Source organism: Podospora pseudocomata (assembly GCF_035222375.1).
Source record: "Podospora pseudocomata strain CBS 415.72m chromosome 2 map unlocalized CBS415.72m_2.2, whole genome shotgun sequence".
Taxonomy (NCBI): domain Eukaryota; kingdom Fungi; phylum Ascomycota; class Sordariomycetes; order Sordariales; family Podosporaceae; genus Podospora; species Podospora pseudocomata.
This window is the reverse complement of record NW_026946366.1, coordinates 2,544,872-2,561,542: the sequence shown is the minus strand read 5'-3', so window position 1 is coordinate 2,561,542 and position 16,671 is coordinate 2,544,872. Positions and strand designations below refer to the sequence as shown.

Here is a 16,671-nt window from a genome sequence, read left to right as displayed (position 1 = left end):
GTCTTTCACGTTTGAGGATACTGGGTCGAAGGTACAGGCAGCGAGTCGGACTTAGATTTCCGCTGTTTATATAATTTCTGTGTCATTTTTTTTTCTTTTCTCGTCATTTTATTTCTTTTTTGTATCTATATTTTGGAAAAAGGTCTGTTGGATAAAAGGCACCGAGATAGTTCATCATCTTTAGGGGCTTTCAGGGGCTGCATCGTTGCTCTGGTGACATTATTTGGGAAAAGATGCACAAACCTATCAGCCGGCACGCAGCTGTCGTCGCCAAGAAAGCTGGACAGCTCAGGCTCCCAAGCTTGCATCATCCATCATCTTTATCTTATCGGACCTGCAACGTTCCAGCTGTTGATGAACCGCATCATTGCAAGAAAATCCCAAGTGCCGAAAAACATTCTTGAGGCCTGTAACTCGGTTTACATACAGCTCCCTGAGCCACGCAACCGACCCGTCGGGCTCAACGGCTTTCCCAGTTCGATCAGATACTAATTTTTGGGTCACCCGCCCAACGAAATAATATCCCACCCTCGAGACAGACATCTCCTCGACCGAGTAACCTGTCAACCCCAACCAGCAAAATGAGTGGAAGCTGGAATACCAGTATGTCTCCCTCCCCCTCCCCATCCCCGACCAAACACCCCATACTAACCCTCCCCAGTCGAATCCGACGCCGGCGTCTTCACCTACCTCCTAACCAACCTCGGCGTCCGCAACGTCCAATTCGAAGAACTCCTCACCCTCGACCCCTCCTCCCTGGCCGAGCTCCACCCCGTCTACGGCGTCATCTTCCTCTTCAAATACCCAACCGACGCCCCCTACCGCGCCACCGGCGACAAGCCCCTCGACGGAGCATTCGACCACTCCATCGCCGAAAACAAGCTCTTCTTCGCCGCCCAGACAATCCCCAACGCCTGCGGGACCCAAGCCCTCCTCTCCGTCCTCCTCAACAAAACCTCCGGCTCCGACGACGAAGAAACAAAAATCGACATCGGCCCCGTCCTCAAAGACTTCCGCGACTTCACCATCGACCTCCCCCCCGAGTTCCGCGGCGAGGCGCTTTCCAATTCTGATGTCATAAGAGACACGCACAACTCGTTTGCCAAATCGTCTCCCTTTGTGGATGAGACAACCCGCAACCCAAACGATGAGACGGAAGATGCGTTTCATTTTATCGCTTACACGCCCTTTAACGGGACCCTTTACGAACTGGACGGCCTCCAGCCTGCTCCCATCTCCCATGGGCCTTGCACGCAGGAGAGCTTCCCTGAAAAGGTCATGGAGGTGATTCAGCGCCGGATTGCGAGATATGGCGACGCAGAGATTAGGTTTAACCTCTTGGCCATGACGAGAGACTTGAGGATCAGGGCGAGGGAGTTGGGCGATGTGGAGTTGTTGGAGCGGGAGGAGCAAAAGAGGAGGGATTGGCAGTTTGAGAACGCGTTGAGAAAACACAACTTTGTTGGGTTTGCCGGGGAGGTGCTGAAGGGGGTGGTGGAGTATAGGCTCAAGGAGGGAGGGGAGGAGGGGTACAAGAGTTGGGTTGGGCAAGGGAAGCAGAAGATGGTCAAGAGGATAGAAGAGAGACGGAAGGGGAGAGGTGGGGGTGGGGAGGATGTTGAGATAGAGGGATAGAGCGTACCTGGGAGCGGAATCTGTTCTAGTGAGCGGTATGAGCTGCATGTGTCCATGTAGGCATAAGCATGCGAATGTGGACGGCATTGAGTGTGTTATGTTGGAGAATCATTTATGATATCATCGTAGCAAGCACCGGTGTCACAAGACCATAATCATCAATACGCGACAAGACTCAGATATGTTCGACAAGCTCAATGGTTAGGAATCACCCTATGGTATCACTACAGCCCCAAACTGCCCTCCACAGCACCACGGCATGCATAGTCGCTTCACACGGATGAGAGACGCAAGATGACTGAGACGCAAGATGACTGAGACGCTGGGTATCTTCAGCTATCAAACGGGCAAGGCAGCCTCGGCCGAGAGTCGAGTCAAGCAAATAAAATTCGGTTTGCGCCTTTTATAACCCCGTTTCCCGCGTTCATGGTTTCTCAATTGTTTTTATTGAGTATTCGTGACCGACTCCTTTTTCCTCTGGAGTCGTAGCCCTGACCCGAAAGAATGCCATGCTCGCAGTACACCGTTTCCGGAAAAATCAAGCCCTAGTCAAAAGATACCCCGACGTCCCGAACATCACCACACGGCCAACCGTTTAGGCGGCAGTGAGGGCCTGGCGGACGCGAACGCCACGCTGTCTGCTGTTAAGATGCTCCTCACGGACAACGGCCTCGGACTTGGCGACGGTCTCCTCAGCCTCGGTGAGGATAAGCTCGATGTGGCAGGGGTTGGACATGTAGGGGTTGATCTGCCATATGTTAGCCTGTGTGTCCCTCCCCTCTCACTCCCCGCTGGAAATGTTCTCGGATTCGAAGATACGTACGCGGCCGTGGGCGCGGTATGTGCGGCGGCGCTGCTTGGGGGCCTGGTTGACCTGGATGTGCTTGACAACGAGGTTGCCAGTGTCAAGACCCTTGGAGTCGGCGTTGGACTCAGCGTTCTTGAGGAGACCGAGGAGGAACTCGGCGGACTTGGCGGGCCAGCGGGCACGGGTGACACCGAACTGCTTGCCTACATTTCCATCACAGTCAGCCCAACATTCTCATAGCCATATCCATCCTTCACCAGTCTTGTAGTCGTGGAGCTTGTAATCGTTCCGGGTATCCAATCCCATCCCAATCCCAAATCTCCATGTCCAAAGCTTCCGATGTGTTTACGTCGGGAAATCGATGATTATTCGTACCTTGAGCAGTACGGCCGATGGAGCCGCAGTAGCGTCTCATAGGGACGGCCTCCTTCTTGTCAATGACATTCTGGAGGAAGGTCTGGGCGCGCTGGAGCTTCCAGCCGTTGATGGCCTGGGCAGTCTCGCGGGTGTTCTTGAAAGAAACACGGAGGTAAGAGCCGCGGGAGCGGGCGGACTTCACCGGGGAAATCTCAGTCGCAGCGTACCGAACCTAATGTCGTGATAAATCCATGGTCAGCATGGTTCCTGGCGATAGCTTCAACATTTCCCTCCCCCTCGTCGGTTTCCGCAATAGCTCCATCCTCCATCCCGGACGGAATTCCGCAAAGGTCCAGCAGCTAAATTTCGACGGGGGCTTCGAACGGCGCTCGAAAATGACTTCGGGAATTGATTTCGTAAGGGCTACTCACCATCTTGACTGCTTGTCGATTAGAGGCGAGATCGGCCGAATTTGGTGATGTTCAAGGAATGACGGTTACCAAATTTTGGAGCCAAATTCAATTTCGCGATTAGGGCTCGGTGGGTGGTGTTCGATTGGCTTGTGCGGGAGCGGTGTTGGCCTGAGGCAGAAGGAAATCTTGGCGGCTGGCAAGTGCAGAAAACTTTCCCACTTGCAGCCCCACCAAGCCGATAAGATGATAACAATACCGCACGGACCTCTACCAGATTCACAGCAAGATGCCCAGCCACTCAGAATGTCGGAAGAATCCACCACCGAGGCGACAAAAAGTTGATCGGTGCTCCACTCATTTTTTCTGGGGTGTTAGGAAATTTTGCATCCAGCTCCAACAAGCTCTTTGAGCATCTCGACAGAGCCGCGCAAATCAACCCATTGTGTCCTCAACAACTCTTTGCGCAACACATCTGATTCGGCGTCGACAGACATACCCACGACGATCTTATATCCGATTACAGACATAACCAACCGTCATAATGGGCTTTGAGCGCGGTGGAAGAGGCGGTGGTCGCGGGGGAGGCAACTTCCGTGGTGGTGACCGTGGTGGACGCGGTGGTGGCCGCGGTGGTGGTAAGTCCTAGATTCTCTTTTCTGGTATCAATTGACGGCATTGGATTGCGATGGCTTTGCTTTTGAACGATGCGAGCGCTCAGATTCTGCGCGCCGAGGATTGCGAATGAAGTTTTCGATCTTCGCTTCCCTCCAAAGTTTGCGATCTCCTGCGCCTCTCCTCCGGCCTGCTACTTTGCTGTCTTCTCTCGCCTCAACATTTCCAATGACATTTGCTGACTGAATACATAGCCGGTTTCGGCGGTCGTGGTGGTGCCCGTGGTGGTGCCCGCGGTGGTCCTCGCGGCGGTGGCCGTGGCGGTCCTGCCCGTGGTGGTCGTGGGTACGTTTGAATGTCGATCTACGAGCCACTATGGCAGATGCTAACCAATTCAACAGTGGCCGCGGTGGTGGTCGCGGTGGTGGTGCCGGTGGTGCTGCTGGCGGCAAGAAGGTCATCGTCGAGCCCCATCGTCACAAGGGCGTCTTCGTTGCCCGCGGTGGAAAGGAGGATTTGCTCGCCACTGCCAACCTTGTACCTGGCGAGTCTGTCTACGGCGAGAAGAGAATCTCTGTTGAGACTGGCAAGAACGACGAGGGCAATGCCACCAAGACCGAGTACCGCGTAAGTTTTTCAGTCGTAGAGTGCTAGTCTTGGCTATCAGCGTTTTCCATGAACATGCGCTAACAACATGGACTTCAGATCTGGAATCCTTTCCGTTCCAAGTTGGCTGCCGGTATCCTCGGTGGTCTCGAGACCATCTACATGAAGCCCGGTTCCAAGGTCCTCTACCTCGGTGCTGCGTCCGGTACCTCCGTTTCCCACGTTGCCGATATCGTCGGCCCTACCGGTTCCGTCTACGCAGTTGAGTTCTCTCACCGCTCTGGCAGAGATCTTATCAACATGGCTGTACGTTGAAGCCCGTCATTCGATTGCAAAACCGCGAAATACTGACTCTACACTAGACCCGCCGCACAAACGTCATTCCCATCGTTGAGGACGCCCGGAAGCCCATGGCCTACCGCATGCTTTTGCCGATGGTCGATGTCATCTTCGCCGATGTTGCCCAGCCCGATCAGGCCAGAATTGTCGGTATCAACGCCAAGTTGTTCCTGAAGCAGGGTGGTGGTCTTCTCATCTCCATCAAGGCGTCCTGCATTGACAGCACAGCGCCCCCTGAGCAAGTGTTTGCCAGCGAAGTCCAGAAGCTCCGTGAGGACAAGTTTGTTCCCAAGGAGCAACTTACTCTTGGTAAGTCCCACGACAGATGATTTGTCTTGAAATACAATGATCTAGATGCTAACTATCATACTCAGAACCCTATGAGCGTGATCACGCCATGGTATCGTGCGTCTACCTCCAAAAGGAGTACCAGGAATAAGCGTAAAAAGTTGGATCGTGGGATCATTTACTGCTCTGTTCAGGGCGTTCTGACATTGCTCGGTGTTCACCTGGATGGTTGGCTTTCGTGTGTCTGGGGCGGCGCATGGCGTTTATAGGGTATTTTGGTTTTTTGACAGCATGTTTGCGTAAAATAAACGACGGAGTGGGGGGAAAGCGACATCAAGCGTCAGTCCACACTCGCTGGTAATACCCAATGTCTCACATATCGACACGGTCACTCTATCCAGTTCTGGCGATGTGTTTGGGGATAGGCTACAAGCGTCAGTAACTGCGAGGTGCAGATATGCATCTGTTTTGTGTTGGCCGCGGGAAGAGGCTGTGGATGAGGGGTATGCGAGATGTACAGTCGGGGGTCTGATCTGATGACATCGCAGAGCATGAAGGAGATAGAGAGATACCTGATGTGATTTTACAGCATAGATTGATGGTTTAGTCCTTGACCTGTTGGTGTACATATGTGTGTCTGCATGCATGGTAGTTCTCTAGGGAATTCATCTCATGTGTCTTGATCTCAACTTTACACTAGGTCTTTTTTTTATCATCCCATAACGCAAGCCGCGTAGGTAGTCAATCCCGCGATGAGTATGTTCATGTGTAGTTAGAGTGTGCATAGATACTTTTGATTCTCGTGATACCGTTCTTGAAACGTCAAATCTCCTATATTGTCCTTGGCACATCACCAAGATGACGACGCAGCTACCGCCGGCCAAAGAGGACGTTCACCCAGCAAGATCCAGTACTTCACAGTCTCCACCTTGTGGGGTCTCTAAACTTGAAAGGCGTAGTTGAAATGTCTCGAGCTAGTCTCTGCGAGTATATATCATTTGTCGTGTCATATAACCCAGGTTCCGGTTGGTGGTTGGAAAGAACATCGGAGTGGAAATAGCCTACTGTAACATTTGGCATCAACGTCAATTCCCAATATTTACATACCTATTCTGTTTGAACTGAGTACATTTTTGATGAATATATCAAAGTCTACCTTGAACGGTACATTTTCTCGAATAAATCTTTTTCACCGCGGCAGTTGACTGTAGAACAGCCCGCCTATCCGGAAAATATGCACTTCTCCCTTACAGAAACCACACCCTAAAGACATCAAAATAAAGTTTTCTCCTACTCACATTAGAGCCTCGAACTGCCCCTTTCCCTTTTAGTTCGTTTATGAGCCTCATCTTGCATTTTTGGCATGTTGTTGAGCCCCCGACCTGCACTTCTAATGTTGCCCGTTTGGAAAGTAATGCTCAAATACGGAGTGTACCCGACCAAAAGGGGTAATTGTAAAATAGACAGTCTGCCAATTCTTGAAAATTCACTCAATGAGATGGTATAACGTGAACATGAAGTGATATGACACCAGAATCTAACCTCAGTAGAGAAGTACGTGATACCGATCGAAGAGGAGTATACTAGGTGTATTGTTTGTCTGACCACACCGCAGGTCTACTTTCCATAGCCAACCCGGAGCCGGAGCCAAAACTGCTGTCAAGACTTAGAGATCTCACCTGCGTATTTTGGCCCACCTGCAAAAAGTCAAAGAAAGAAAGTGAGGCGGCCCCAGCCGAGTGATCCGACAGCTTGGGACGGAAAGCATGGGAAAACAGGGATACAAGTACATGATAACTCATATCCCCGTTTCTGTGCTGACCTTCGGTGGGCTTGTGAGTGGATGTCCTGAATTGGCGATCTGGGCGTCATTCAGGGGTAAACTATATCGTGGCTGAAAAAAGAAAGATGCTGGATATGGGTTGTGGGCGTGTTGCCCGGCTGAGCGGGCGAGGGGTTGACTTGGAGGTGGTTGATGATCCCACACAACTGAGGATCCTGTCCAAGTGATGAGGATTATCCAAGGCTCTAAGGCTCTGGTTACATGACTATGGCAGAGAGTCTGGTCTGTCATCCCGTGCATTTGGGGGCTTGAAACTTGTCTGCCTGGCTATGATCTTCACCTGCGAGGCTCGGTAACGTACGCGCCGATGTCGAGGTTATACAGGGCCTAGTAACTGGCCTGGTACTTCAGCAGGCTGTGAAACTCGAGCTCGGATGAGCTTTGATAGCTCTCGCGGGGCAAAGCAATCCGACACCACCCACACCACATTCGTCCCGTGGACTGTGAGACAACCACCACCACCACTGCCATCGTCATGCACCTACCACTCCTCAATTCATCTCGCACGGGGCAAGCGGGCGCCGCTTTCCTACTTGCGGGCAAAAATCCTTTAGGATTCGAACCACGTCGGACCGCAGCCTTACTCCCCCACCGCTCGACCAACTTGCGGTGTGTGAAGAGCAATATCACTGGCCTATATGATAGGAGAGTGAGATCTCGCTATTGAGTCATACCTGTCTCGAGATAGTAAAGCAAAAATGGTGTGGGAAAAGGTTAGTTGCATACCACTCTTGAAAGATGGTGTGCCAAAAGTTTGGGATGAAATAGGCAAGGCTATGAGATTTGAAAATTATTGGCCTCTGTTGTCGGGTGTGTGATTCCCTCCCGCTCGACTCCTAGGTACCCATGGATTACCGTGCCTTGGATTCGACAAGTAAGGCTGTAAGCCAAGACCGTGTGGGATGTCGTTGACCCGAAGGGCTTCATTTTCTGACCAGCTTCTTTCGGGGCAGCTTCCGATAGCATTTAGGTGCCACTCAGTCGAATGATTGACAAATCTCGGGGGGTCAGAGTTGCTTGATAGGGCTGCCGTGCCGAGCTTCGAGCTACATCCCACCTCAAGATCTGAAGCAGTGGTCTGTCCCGGCAGAGCGATGAGTGACATCGAATGCTATCTGCATACATTAGTGTCGTTCTCTGCAGGTCTGACCTTGCTGCCTTGTTGACCACCTACGGCAGCGAAGTTTGGTAACATTGCAGGAAGGGTAACTGTGCGCGTGCCCCAGATATCGTTTCTGTACAACGGCCTGCCGGTCTACGACACAGGTTGTGCAACACAGCTGTCGAAGATGAAGGCCCCGACGACAGAAAGCAGAATCATCATACATTCATATCGTTTGCGAATAAACCGAGGGGTATAGAACAAATCCAAGCCAATGCACCAAAAACATGTACCAAGTAATCCCTTTGGTCAAAAGTCACAAACGTAGCCCCCCCAACCATCCAACCAAGCCGTGATCACACTAAAAAATCATTGCAGTTTCAACATGTTGACCAACAACATGCGTTTTGGTGTGATTATACCCAAGATCAACGTGAAAAAAACCGACAAGGACTCATTAGGACAGACTCATCCATCACTCTCACTTCCACTCGATCTCCTTGAGCTGTGTTGACCCCCCTCGTCCGCCTGCTGACTCTTGTGAATGTCAGAGTTGATTCGTGAAAAGTCCTGCTCTCCAAGATATATCTCATCCACCGGTGTTCGAGGTCCTTCAAATTCCAGCGGTGACTTCTTGGCTGCCTCGTCTCTTGGCCAGTAAAACAACACCTCCTCCTGCCATCTCCGCAAGTTGACAACCTTGCAGCTCGTCTCAAATACAGTAAGCATGAGCTCTATTTCCATAGGACATGTGCGGAGGCGGTGAAGTAGCCATCGATTGATCAGGTCAGGGGTATTCTTGGCGTTCTGAAGCAGCTTGGTGATTCCTAACTCCTTCATGCACTCAGCCCTCCGCTGAGCACTCTCCGAGGAGTCTGCTGGAAGTGCCATCGCCTTGTTCAGAGCCGCTTGTTCCGATAATTCGTCCAGGACATGCGATGGATTCGACATGAGAATAGGAAACCGATCATGGGCAAGCTTGCTGTGACCGGTTCGCGGGACGAATTCAATGGGCATATTCCCGTCATCCGGGGGAAGCGGTGGCTGGTCGGTCCCCAGGTAGATTGTTAATAACTCGTTATAAGAGGCATTTTGACGCATCGCCTTATTGTTGATGCACCATTCTCGCAGCCGGTGAACTTCCTGTTCTGCCCTGTCAAACCTCCTTTGCGCTCGTTGCAGTTGGCGGTCGTAGTCTTCGAGAAAGTTGAGATCCTCCTCATTAGCGGGGAGTCCAAATCGAGCCTGAAATTCTCCAGGATTTGTTGGGATGCTTTCGAGCGATGTCTTCATTTCCGCTAGCTCCTCCTCGCTGATCGAGTTGCCCGGGTTCTCTTGCATCCTCTTCCGGTGAAGTTTGATCTCAAGTTCGTAGATGATATCCTCGCGGCGGTACCTGATTTCCTCACAATGTTCTCGGGCAAGTTCGCGATCTCCAACTTTGTCCAAAAGATCTTGATACCGAGGGTGTATATCGTCGTAGCGTTCTCCCGAAATGCCCAACAAGATCTCTGGCACCTCCTCTTTCGCTCCAATAATGGACTGTTGCATGACTGAATCCATCCCCGGCAGACCTACGGCATTAGGCCTGGCTGAGAATGGAGCTGGTCGTGCAGCCCTGACCAGATCACTCTCCAAGCTCTGCAACTGAGACTCATCTTCTTCGAAATCACTCCTCATTGCTTTGAATGTCGAGAGGAGTTCCATCTGGGTTTTTTGTAGTTGACGAAACTTTTGAACACCCCCTTGGTCCGGCTTCAAAAGCTTCATGGCCTCATTTTCCAAGGTCGTCAACCTGCGTATGGCGTCAAGCATTTCGTCAAGCTTGGTAGACATCTGCGATCTTAGCTGGCGGAGGTCGCGTTGCTTGCCCTCGACCGCAGCCCCCAGATCCCGGCGCAGCCGATCATGATATCGACTTGTGGACGCCTCGTCCGAATCGCTAAATTCCGACTCCGAACCGTCGATGTCAAGAGGATGTGGTCGGATTGGAGCATGAACAGCCGGTGCTATGGCAGGCGCAGCCTGTGCTGCCCAAATTTGGCCAACGGGCAGCAGGTTGGTTGGTGGAACTGGATGGACAATCTCGGGCTTTAAAGCTCGTGGAGGGGGTGGTGGAGGAGGGGGTGGAGGAGGGGGTGAGGACAAATCGTCATCACCACTGCTTGCTGTACTATCTCCAGTCCAAGAGGCCGAATCATCGTCAGGAGGTGTGTGAACAGAAGCATTGCGTAGGTTAAGCGGTGACCCATTCGTCGTGGACAAGGCATTGAGGGCAGCTGGCCTCTCAACAGACCGTTTGAATGCCGGCGACACAGCATGGTTGAAGCGAGGCGTAGCTGGCGACGAGAGTGGTGTAGGTTTGCGGGTCAAAGGTAGTGCGGTGGTTTGAGCGTTTAAGGAGCCAGTTCTCAGTGGAAAATTGTTTTGGGTGTTGGGGTTGGTTGGTGGTAATGTGGTGGATGTCATGGTGATGAAGACAGCACGTCGGTCTCGAACAGCATCTCCAATGGCTTGGGGCCATTGGATGATGCTGCGCGAGGGCGGACAGACAGATGGTGCGATAGATTTAGCCCGATTCTCCAGGAAAGAGCAGAGGGCTTGTTTGAATGATGCCGTATACACAAGGAACAGACAAAAGACGAAGTGCCATCAAAGGTAAGCCAAGGCAGGAGATGAGTGGGGAAATGCCCAAAGGGAGTCCGTGGGTGAGATGGAACGCGTTTGCTGATAGAATTAGGTACTGTTGCGGCGGTTGGTAAAACAGGGCTTCTTCGTTTGTGCGAGAACCTACTGCCCAGTGCCCCAATCTGTGCCGGGCAGCCCCCCAGTGTCCAAGTGAATGCCTGCTCTACTATCGGGCATGCAATGGAGGCAGCCTTCGTGGTTGGTTCAAGCGGAATGAAACATCTTCCTTCCAACTGTATCGGTCAACCTTGGAAGGCACGAAGGGTATGCAGTTTGGTTGGGTTCGCAAAGGCGATTAGAAATAAGGAAAGGGCCTTCAACCCATCTTCTCAGTTGTTCCCAGCCTTGTGGGTCCAACTCATCTCGAATGGGGAAGCTTGGAATAAACGGGACGGTCCTGGCCGCACTTCATGGGGGTTTCTGACAGCCTAACGATGTTGAGGAGGAACACCCTGGCGAGTCTATTTAACATGAAGACCTGCCCTTGGATAACCCGTCTGATCTAATATTCTGAGACGTGCGACATGTCACGGCAGAGTTCTTATATTCTCTTGAAGAGAGGTTTTGGAAATCCCATTTCCTGTACCCCGGATCACGCATACATACATTTCCACAGTGGGGCATCTCGACCCTGCGGTGGAGCACCGGCGCTAGCACTCTCGACCCCTCCTTCACCAAATCCGCCGGCATGACTGCGTATGCAGAGAATCCCAAACTGGGAAATGGAAATTCAGCTGTGGAAGGAGCAGATGAAAAATGAAAAGAGGCAACGTATGAGAGCATCGCGCCAAAAGCGCGGTATAGAAAGAACCCACTTGCCGTCTCCCAGCTCATGTGTAGCTGCCTAATGTATTCATCCTTTTTGTTTTCAACTCCCTCGTTCTCATCAGGAGAATATCGTGATCATTGGGCAACATCTCCAACAGGTCTTCGCGACTGGTCCAAGAACCACATCAAGCTCCGCTCAAGGTGGCTCGGGATTCGTCGACATTGGTCATTCACGGCCTGATAAGAATACCCACACGCAGCCACCTCGCGTCGAGACACTGCAGCAGCCCGCCGTCTTGACTCCTCAGCTTTGAGCTCGTTGTTTTCCCAGTCTTGCGGCTGTTGTCGACTCCAGCCTTTGGGCTCCGTCGTCGTGTCGACCACTGGTCACCGCCTCTCCTCTTGCTGCAACTTTCTTTGGCCTCTTCTGTTCATCCAACGACCCACACTTACCCTTCCCTCTTTCAAGAGGCCATTCATCCGGCGACAATAGGGTCGGCCTACGCCGCGAATGGGATCCCGGGCCGTGTGTCACGAGCTCTCACCTCCGCCAATTACAATTGCATTTAATCTACGAAGAGGCCCAGAGCACCACTCGACAACTAGACATTCCACTCCCCAACTCCTAGGCCTCTAGCTACACTTGCGGCTCTGCATTGTGGCAAAGAGAATCTCAGTATAAAGGCAGGACATCATCCTGGAATAGCAACTCCGCTGCGTGCTAGAGGAGGTTCTGGATCTCTTGCCGTTGGCCGTTTGGTATATCGTTTTTTGCTCTGGTTTTCATTTTACCCACGAATACGCTCCCTCATAACACCATCCCGTCTATCGGGATTGTTGAGTTCACCAATATTTTGTTACGTTTTCCAAAAATGCATGCACCATGAGTTCCAGTCGACGAAACCAAGGGGCATGGTCCAAGTGGGAACATGATGAGCAGAACAACCGATATTTTAGGGCCAGACGGAACCACAGAGGTACCGATATCTTCCCCAAATATTCTTTTCGGACGATGCGAACGTCATATTGACATGGTGCAGGTGATTGGGAATATGACTACAGCTACCCGCCAGGCAGTGAGCAGCAAGCTCCTCGCGCTGATGGTGTTGATAATCTCGCGAGCTCGATGTCCAATGTGACCATCTCAGATACATCGTACAATCTTGATACGCCGGGTGTCCAAGATGGTTCGGCATATGATGACTCTTATACGTTTAGTGCCCCGACTGGTTCCACGAGCTTCGGGCTGTCGGGTATTCCACCGAGCCCTGGGCAGAACATAGTTTATAGTGACCAAACTCAGGGATATGGAGCGCCATCTGCACAAGGTTACGATGGGTACTCGACCAGGCCAAATGGGAAATCTTACGACCAGTCTTCTGGATACAGACCATCCAAAGGGAAAAGCTCCTCGTCAAGGAGACCTCGGAACAGGGGAAAACCTCAAGCTGATGATCTGCCGCCAGCCCAACCCCAGTCATTTGGGCCCGGTGAGCCGTTCTACGAACCAACGAAGCCTACTTCATCCTACGATGAAACCTCATCTGTTGCATCCGAGTATGGAACTGATCTTGCAGATGGTACGGATGCAAGTGTTGCAAGTGAATTCGACGATCAAGGTACCTCAAGTTCTTCCAAATGATTTATCGGGACAATTGCTGATTCTGAACAGGAACCCAAGTTGCACCCAATCCCGCAGAGTCCAGCTATTACTCAGGCAGCACTGTCACTCTTGATCCAAGGGCAGCCGTGTTTTCAGAGCCTGGCCCTATAGAAGGTGAAGTTGAAGAGGACACTGCGACTGTGATTCAACCGCCAGGTATGAAAACATTGACCGATAGTCCAAAAAGCTTTCGATATAATGCTGCTGTTGCTGACGAGAAATAGAGGAGTACTCTACTATTCCCGAGGCCTATGAGGAAGATGATGGGTACGGAACTGGCATGGTGCCTGGACCAGCTTCAATGGTTACTGGATATGACCAGTCCGCATATCAATTTCAAGACGATCCTGGGCAGCAGACACCAAGAGCTCTGTCTCCGATGGTGCAGACCCCTTACTCGTATGGGAATACCATCAACCAACGAGTCAGCGATAGAGGCTATGGTACTTCACATTCATCGCAACAAAATGACATTTGGAGCAGTAATGTACAACCTCCCTGGAATTCCCGATCTGTTGTTAACTGTTGACAGGCTTCGTGGTCGAACACTCGTCAAGATTCCAACCGGGAGAAGTAGGTGGCTCTCAATAGAGATTGAATTTTCTTGGCTAACATGACTGGATGTTAAGGTCTTTAAAATCTACTGGTCTGAACCTCTCGGGAGCGGTATGAACGCGACCCTGCGATCCTACATGCAACGAGGCCAGAAGTTTCATGAAAGCTTTCGTCGGTTCATTGTTGTCGCTACCGACGAAGGTCATTCTACTTGCGTGTAAATGATACCCTGAGCTCTGTCTTGAAGTCCTATGAACTGACCGGAGCAACAGGCCTATTCTGACATATGGTCATCAAGCCTGCACCAAAAAGGGCGTGAAGCCCCGCAAGCATGGGATCGTCTATGCCTCTGGTACAAGACCACGCATGATGCCGGGCGAGCCAGACTTGGGTTTCGAACCTGTGCGGCTCGAGCTCACAGAACGAACCGAGAAGCTCGACAAGGAGTCGCGCGTGAATTATGCGAAGCTTGTCACGATCGAGCATAACTACAGAGTGTTCTTCATTGGCCGTATTGCCACCTCCGACTTCCACAACATCGTCACACCTGCTGTTGACTACTGTTGGCAAAACAAGAACCGTTAGCACGGTCGAATCCGGTTTTCTTTTTCCTATTTCTTGGATACTTTAACTAAGCTAAGCTTTTTTTATTTTTTTTTTATACAGCGGGCAGGGTTACTGATAAGCGTATCTTGCGTTCCCGGGGTTTTCCTATGGTTTTTTCTTTTTTTTCTTCATTTACATTATTTGATACTTTATGACGGTCGTCGTCAAGAACTTGGGCAGACATGCCTCTAACGTTTTTTTACGATCGCTGCTAGTAGTCAACCAGCCAGCAGCTCCTTATTTTCGCCGTCACCAGTCTCGAGACCAATTTATCTACGTTTTTCACAACTCTTCTCAGTATCCGAATATACGTTTCTTTATTTTCTGGCTGACGCCATCGATGTTCAGCCAGCTGCGGCTATTTCACGATTTATGACCATTTCTTCTTCAAATAACAACTGCAGCTCTGGCAACAGCAATGGCAGGATCGTTTTGGGGAAGGCGATGATGAGAATATGATGTTTATGATCTTCGTTTCATGTTGCTGATTTATAACGTTTTTCTTTTTTTGGCTATGACTTCAAGGATTGGGTATCGTGTTGAACAGATTGGAAAATGTTGATCCAGTGGAAAAGGCGGATGGGATTGATGAGCAGGTTTTTGTCTTGGTTATTCTTTCGAAACGGGCAAAACCAAGACAAGAGATCTTGTGCTGCTAGGCAGTGTGTTGTTTAGGACAGGGTTATCACGATTACTTGCTAGCTTGAATGATGATGATTACGTTCCCTCCTCGAAGAGTTCTCTAGGCATCTCCGGGTAACTACGAAGTCCAGATCATGTTGAGTCGTTGTCAACGGAACTATAGGGAATCGCATTATTATATATCCATGATACACTAAAGCCACAACGAAACCATCACGGAGATAAGCTTCCCTAACCGGGGCGGAGGTCGGATGTCGTTGCCGTTTCGGCTCCGATCCCGATCCCGATCGGATCCCAGGTTGACGCCACGCCGAACGGCGGCCGGTGACCACCCGGCTTCGATCAGATGACATCGACCACACTACATTATGCAAATGGATGACGGTTGAGCTAGTCGAAGCAACCCATGCCTCCTTGATCTGTCATATATGCCAAGATTTCAAAAGAGGAGACCTAGATTGTGCAATTCATCAAGCTGCTTGCACAACTGCCCTACATACAATCCCGAAGAGCACAAAGGGCGGCGTTGACAAGAGACCCAATCTGATCAATCTAATAATGGCGCGCGGCAGGCACCAGCTAGATAAAAATCCCGCATTTGCATATCATAACTAACTGCGTGGGATTTGAGCCCTTTAGGCGGTACCAACCGAGCTTTGGTTTATTGTCGGGTTGGCTTCTTGGAATCAGGATACATCTCCAAAACTAAACCCCCAAGAAGGCGTGATGTTTCCGCTCACATTTGTGGGGGGTTTTTGGTTCTCAAGCGGGCACCGAAACATTGACCCGAACGGCAGCCGCTGCTTGCCGCCGACTACGCCGGCAGTGAGGGGTGCCCCGGCTTTTGAGGGACAAGGTCTGGAACAACAAGAAACCTTTCGCCGCTGTGAGAGGAGAATAGTTGAGGCTGAGCCACCTCACTCCCAATTACCCCCACTGGAAAGGGTTGTTTCTCCAGAGTTTGCATCAACCGTGGTGAATCATCTGTGTGTATTCAAAACGATGACCATGAGTTGTAAAGCGTTAGTCACCCCACTAGTGTCATTAATCCAGCCCTTTCAGTTTTATCAGATCTCGGGTCGCAGGAGGCAGGCTGATCTAATCTCAACACAAATCATTATCAATCTGCCTGATCAAAAACATCACCCCAAAGATTGGGATTGGCTTTTTTTCGGTCATCACGGCGGCGGCGCGCAAAAGGGGCACGCCTCGCGCGCTGTGTGCTGCGCACTGAAATCGTAATTTGTGGGGCCGATTGATAATCGTTGATTGATTAGATTATCCTTGCTTGCCGTCATTTGTGGTATCCACACAGTAAGTGGCAACACTGTGCATTCTCCTATCTTTTTGCTGGTGAAGGCCTGGCCGAGTTCGGAGAAAGTAGGCACCGGCGGCGAGATGCATGCTTCATGTCGAGAGCTTTTTCTGGGGAAAGAGGGATTGGTGGCTTGGCTTTTTTGGAGGGAGGAGATCAGAAAGGGGGTGGCGATGGAGACAAGTTGCTGCTGTTTCTCCTAGGACATCTCGGATGTCCACGGATGCTGGTTGAATCAGAGATATAAGCCCATGCAGGTACCGCTGGTTTTCAACATGGTTGTTGGGAAAACCGGAAGTTTTGTGCTACACGGCGCGGTCAGTGAATGGGAGGGTGGAATGGTGATGAGACCATGTGAGATTGAGCTGGGCTCATTGCCGTGAGGGCTACCGATCCTCCCCCGGCAGCCCCGGGTGATTCTGACGGATTGG

At 51.1% G+C, this 16,671-nt stretch overlaps 5 protein-coding genes across 5 annotated transcripts; 3 read left to right on the top strand and 2 right to left on the bottom strand.

The window, feature by feature from the left end:
• Positions 1-581: 581 nt before the first annotated feature.
• QC762_212120 (uncharacterized protein) lies at positions 582-1,635 on the top strand (the record flags this gene model as incomplete). The annotated part of the gene is made up of 2 exons (XM_062888108.1): positions 582-603; positions 662-1,635. 2 exons carry the CDS (start codon positions 582-584, stop codon positions 1,633-1,635), a joined length of 996 nt encoding a protein of 331 aa, XP_062746310.1.
• A 174-nt stretch (positions 1,636-1,809) lies between these two features.
• On the bottom strand, positions 1,810-3,869 carry RPL17B (60S ribosomal protein L17B). The gene is given in 5 exon segments (XM_062888107.1): positions 1,810-1,933; positions 1,950-2,383; positions 2,459-2,646; positions 2,819-3,032; positions 3,232-3,869. The coding sequence occupies 4 exon segments, from the start codon at positions 3,232-3,234 to the stop codon at positions 2,231-2,233; spliced, it is 558 nt and encodes a 185-aa protein (XP_062746309.1). The 5' UTR covers positions 3,235-3,869; the 3' UTR covers positions 1,810-1,933; positions 1,950-2,230.
• NOP1_1 (Small subunit processome complex component) lies at positions 2,824-5,660 on the top strand. The gene is made up of 6 exons (XM_062888106.1): positions 2,824-3,848; positions 4,080-4,170; positions 4,227-4,452; positions 4,531-4,737; positions 4,794-5,079; positions 5,145-5,660. The coding sequence occupies exons 1-6, from the start codon at positions 3,755-3,757 to the stop codon at positions 5,207-5,209; spliced, it is 969 nt and encodes a 322-aa protein (XP_062746308.1). The 5' UTR covers positions 2,824-3,754; the 3' UTR covers positions 5,210-5,660.
• Positions 5,661-8,471: 2,811 nt separating this feature from the next.
• Positions 8,472-10,472, bottom strand: QC762_212090 (uncharacterized protein; the record flags this gene model as incomplete). Its single annotated transcript, XM_062888105.1, has 1 exon — positions 8,472-10,472. One exon carries the CDS (start codon positions 10,470-10,472, stop codon positions 8,472-8,474), a length of 2,001 nt encoding a protein of 666 aa, XP_062746307.1.
• Positions 10,473-11,062: 590 nt separating this feature from the next.
• On the top strand, positions 11,063-14,935 carry QC762_212080 (uncharacterized protein). Its single transcript, XM_062888104.1, has 7 exons — positions 11,063-12,436; positions 12,500-13,078; positions 13,132-13,278; positions 13,347-13,604; positions 13,655-13,695; positions 13,752-13,894; positions 13,950-14,935. The coding sequence occupies exons 1-7, from the start codon at positions 12,343-12,345 to the stop codon at positions 14,260-14,262; spliced, it is 1,575 nt and encodes a 524-aa protein (XP_062746306.1). The 5' UTR covers positions 11,063-12,342; the 3' UTR covers positions 14,263-14,935.
• The last annotated feature ends 1,736 nt before the right edge of the window (positions 14,936-16,671 follow it).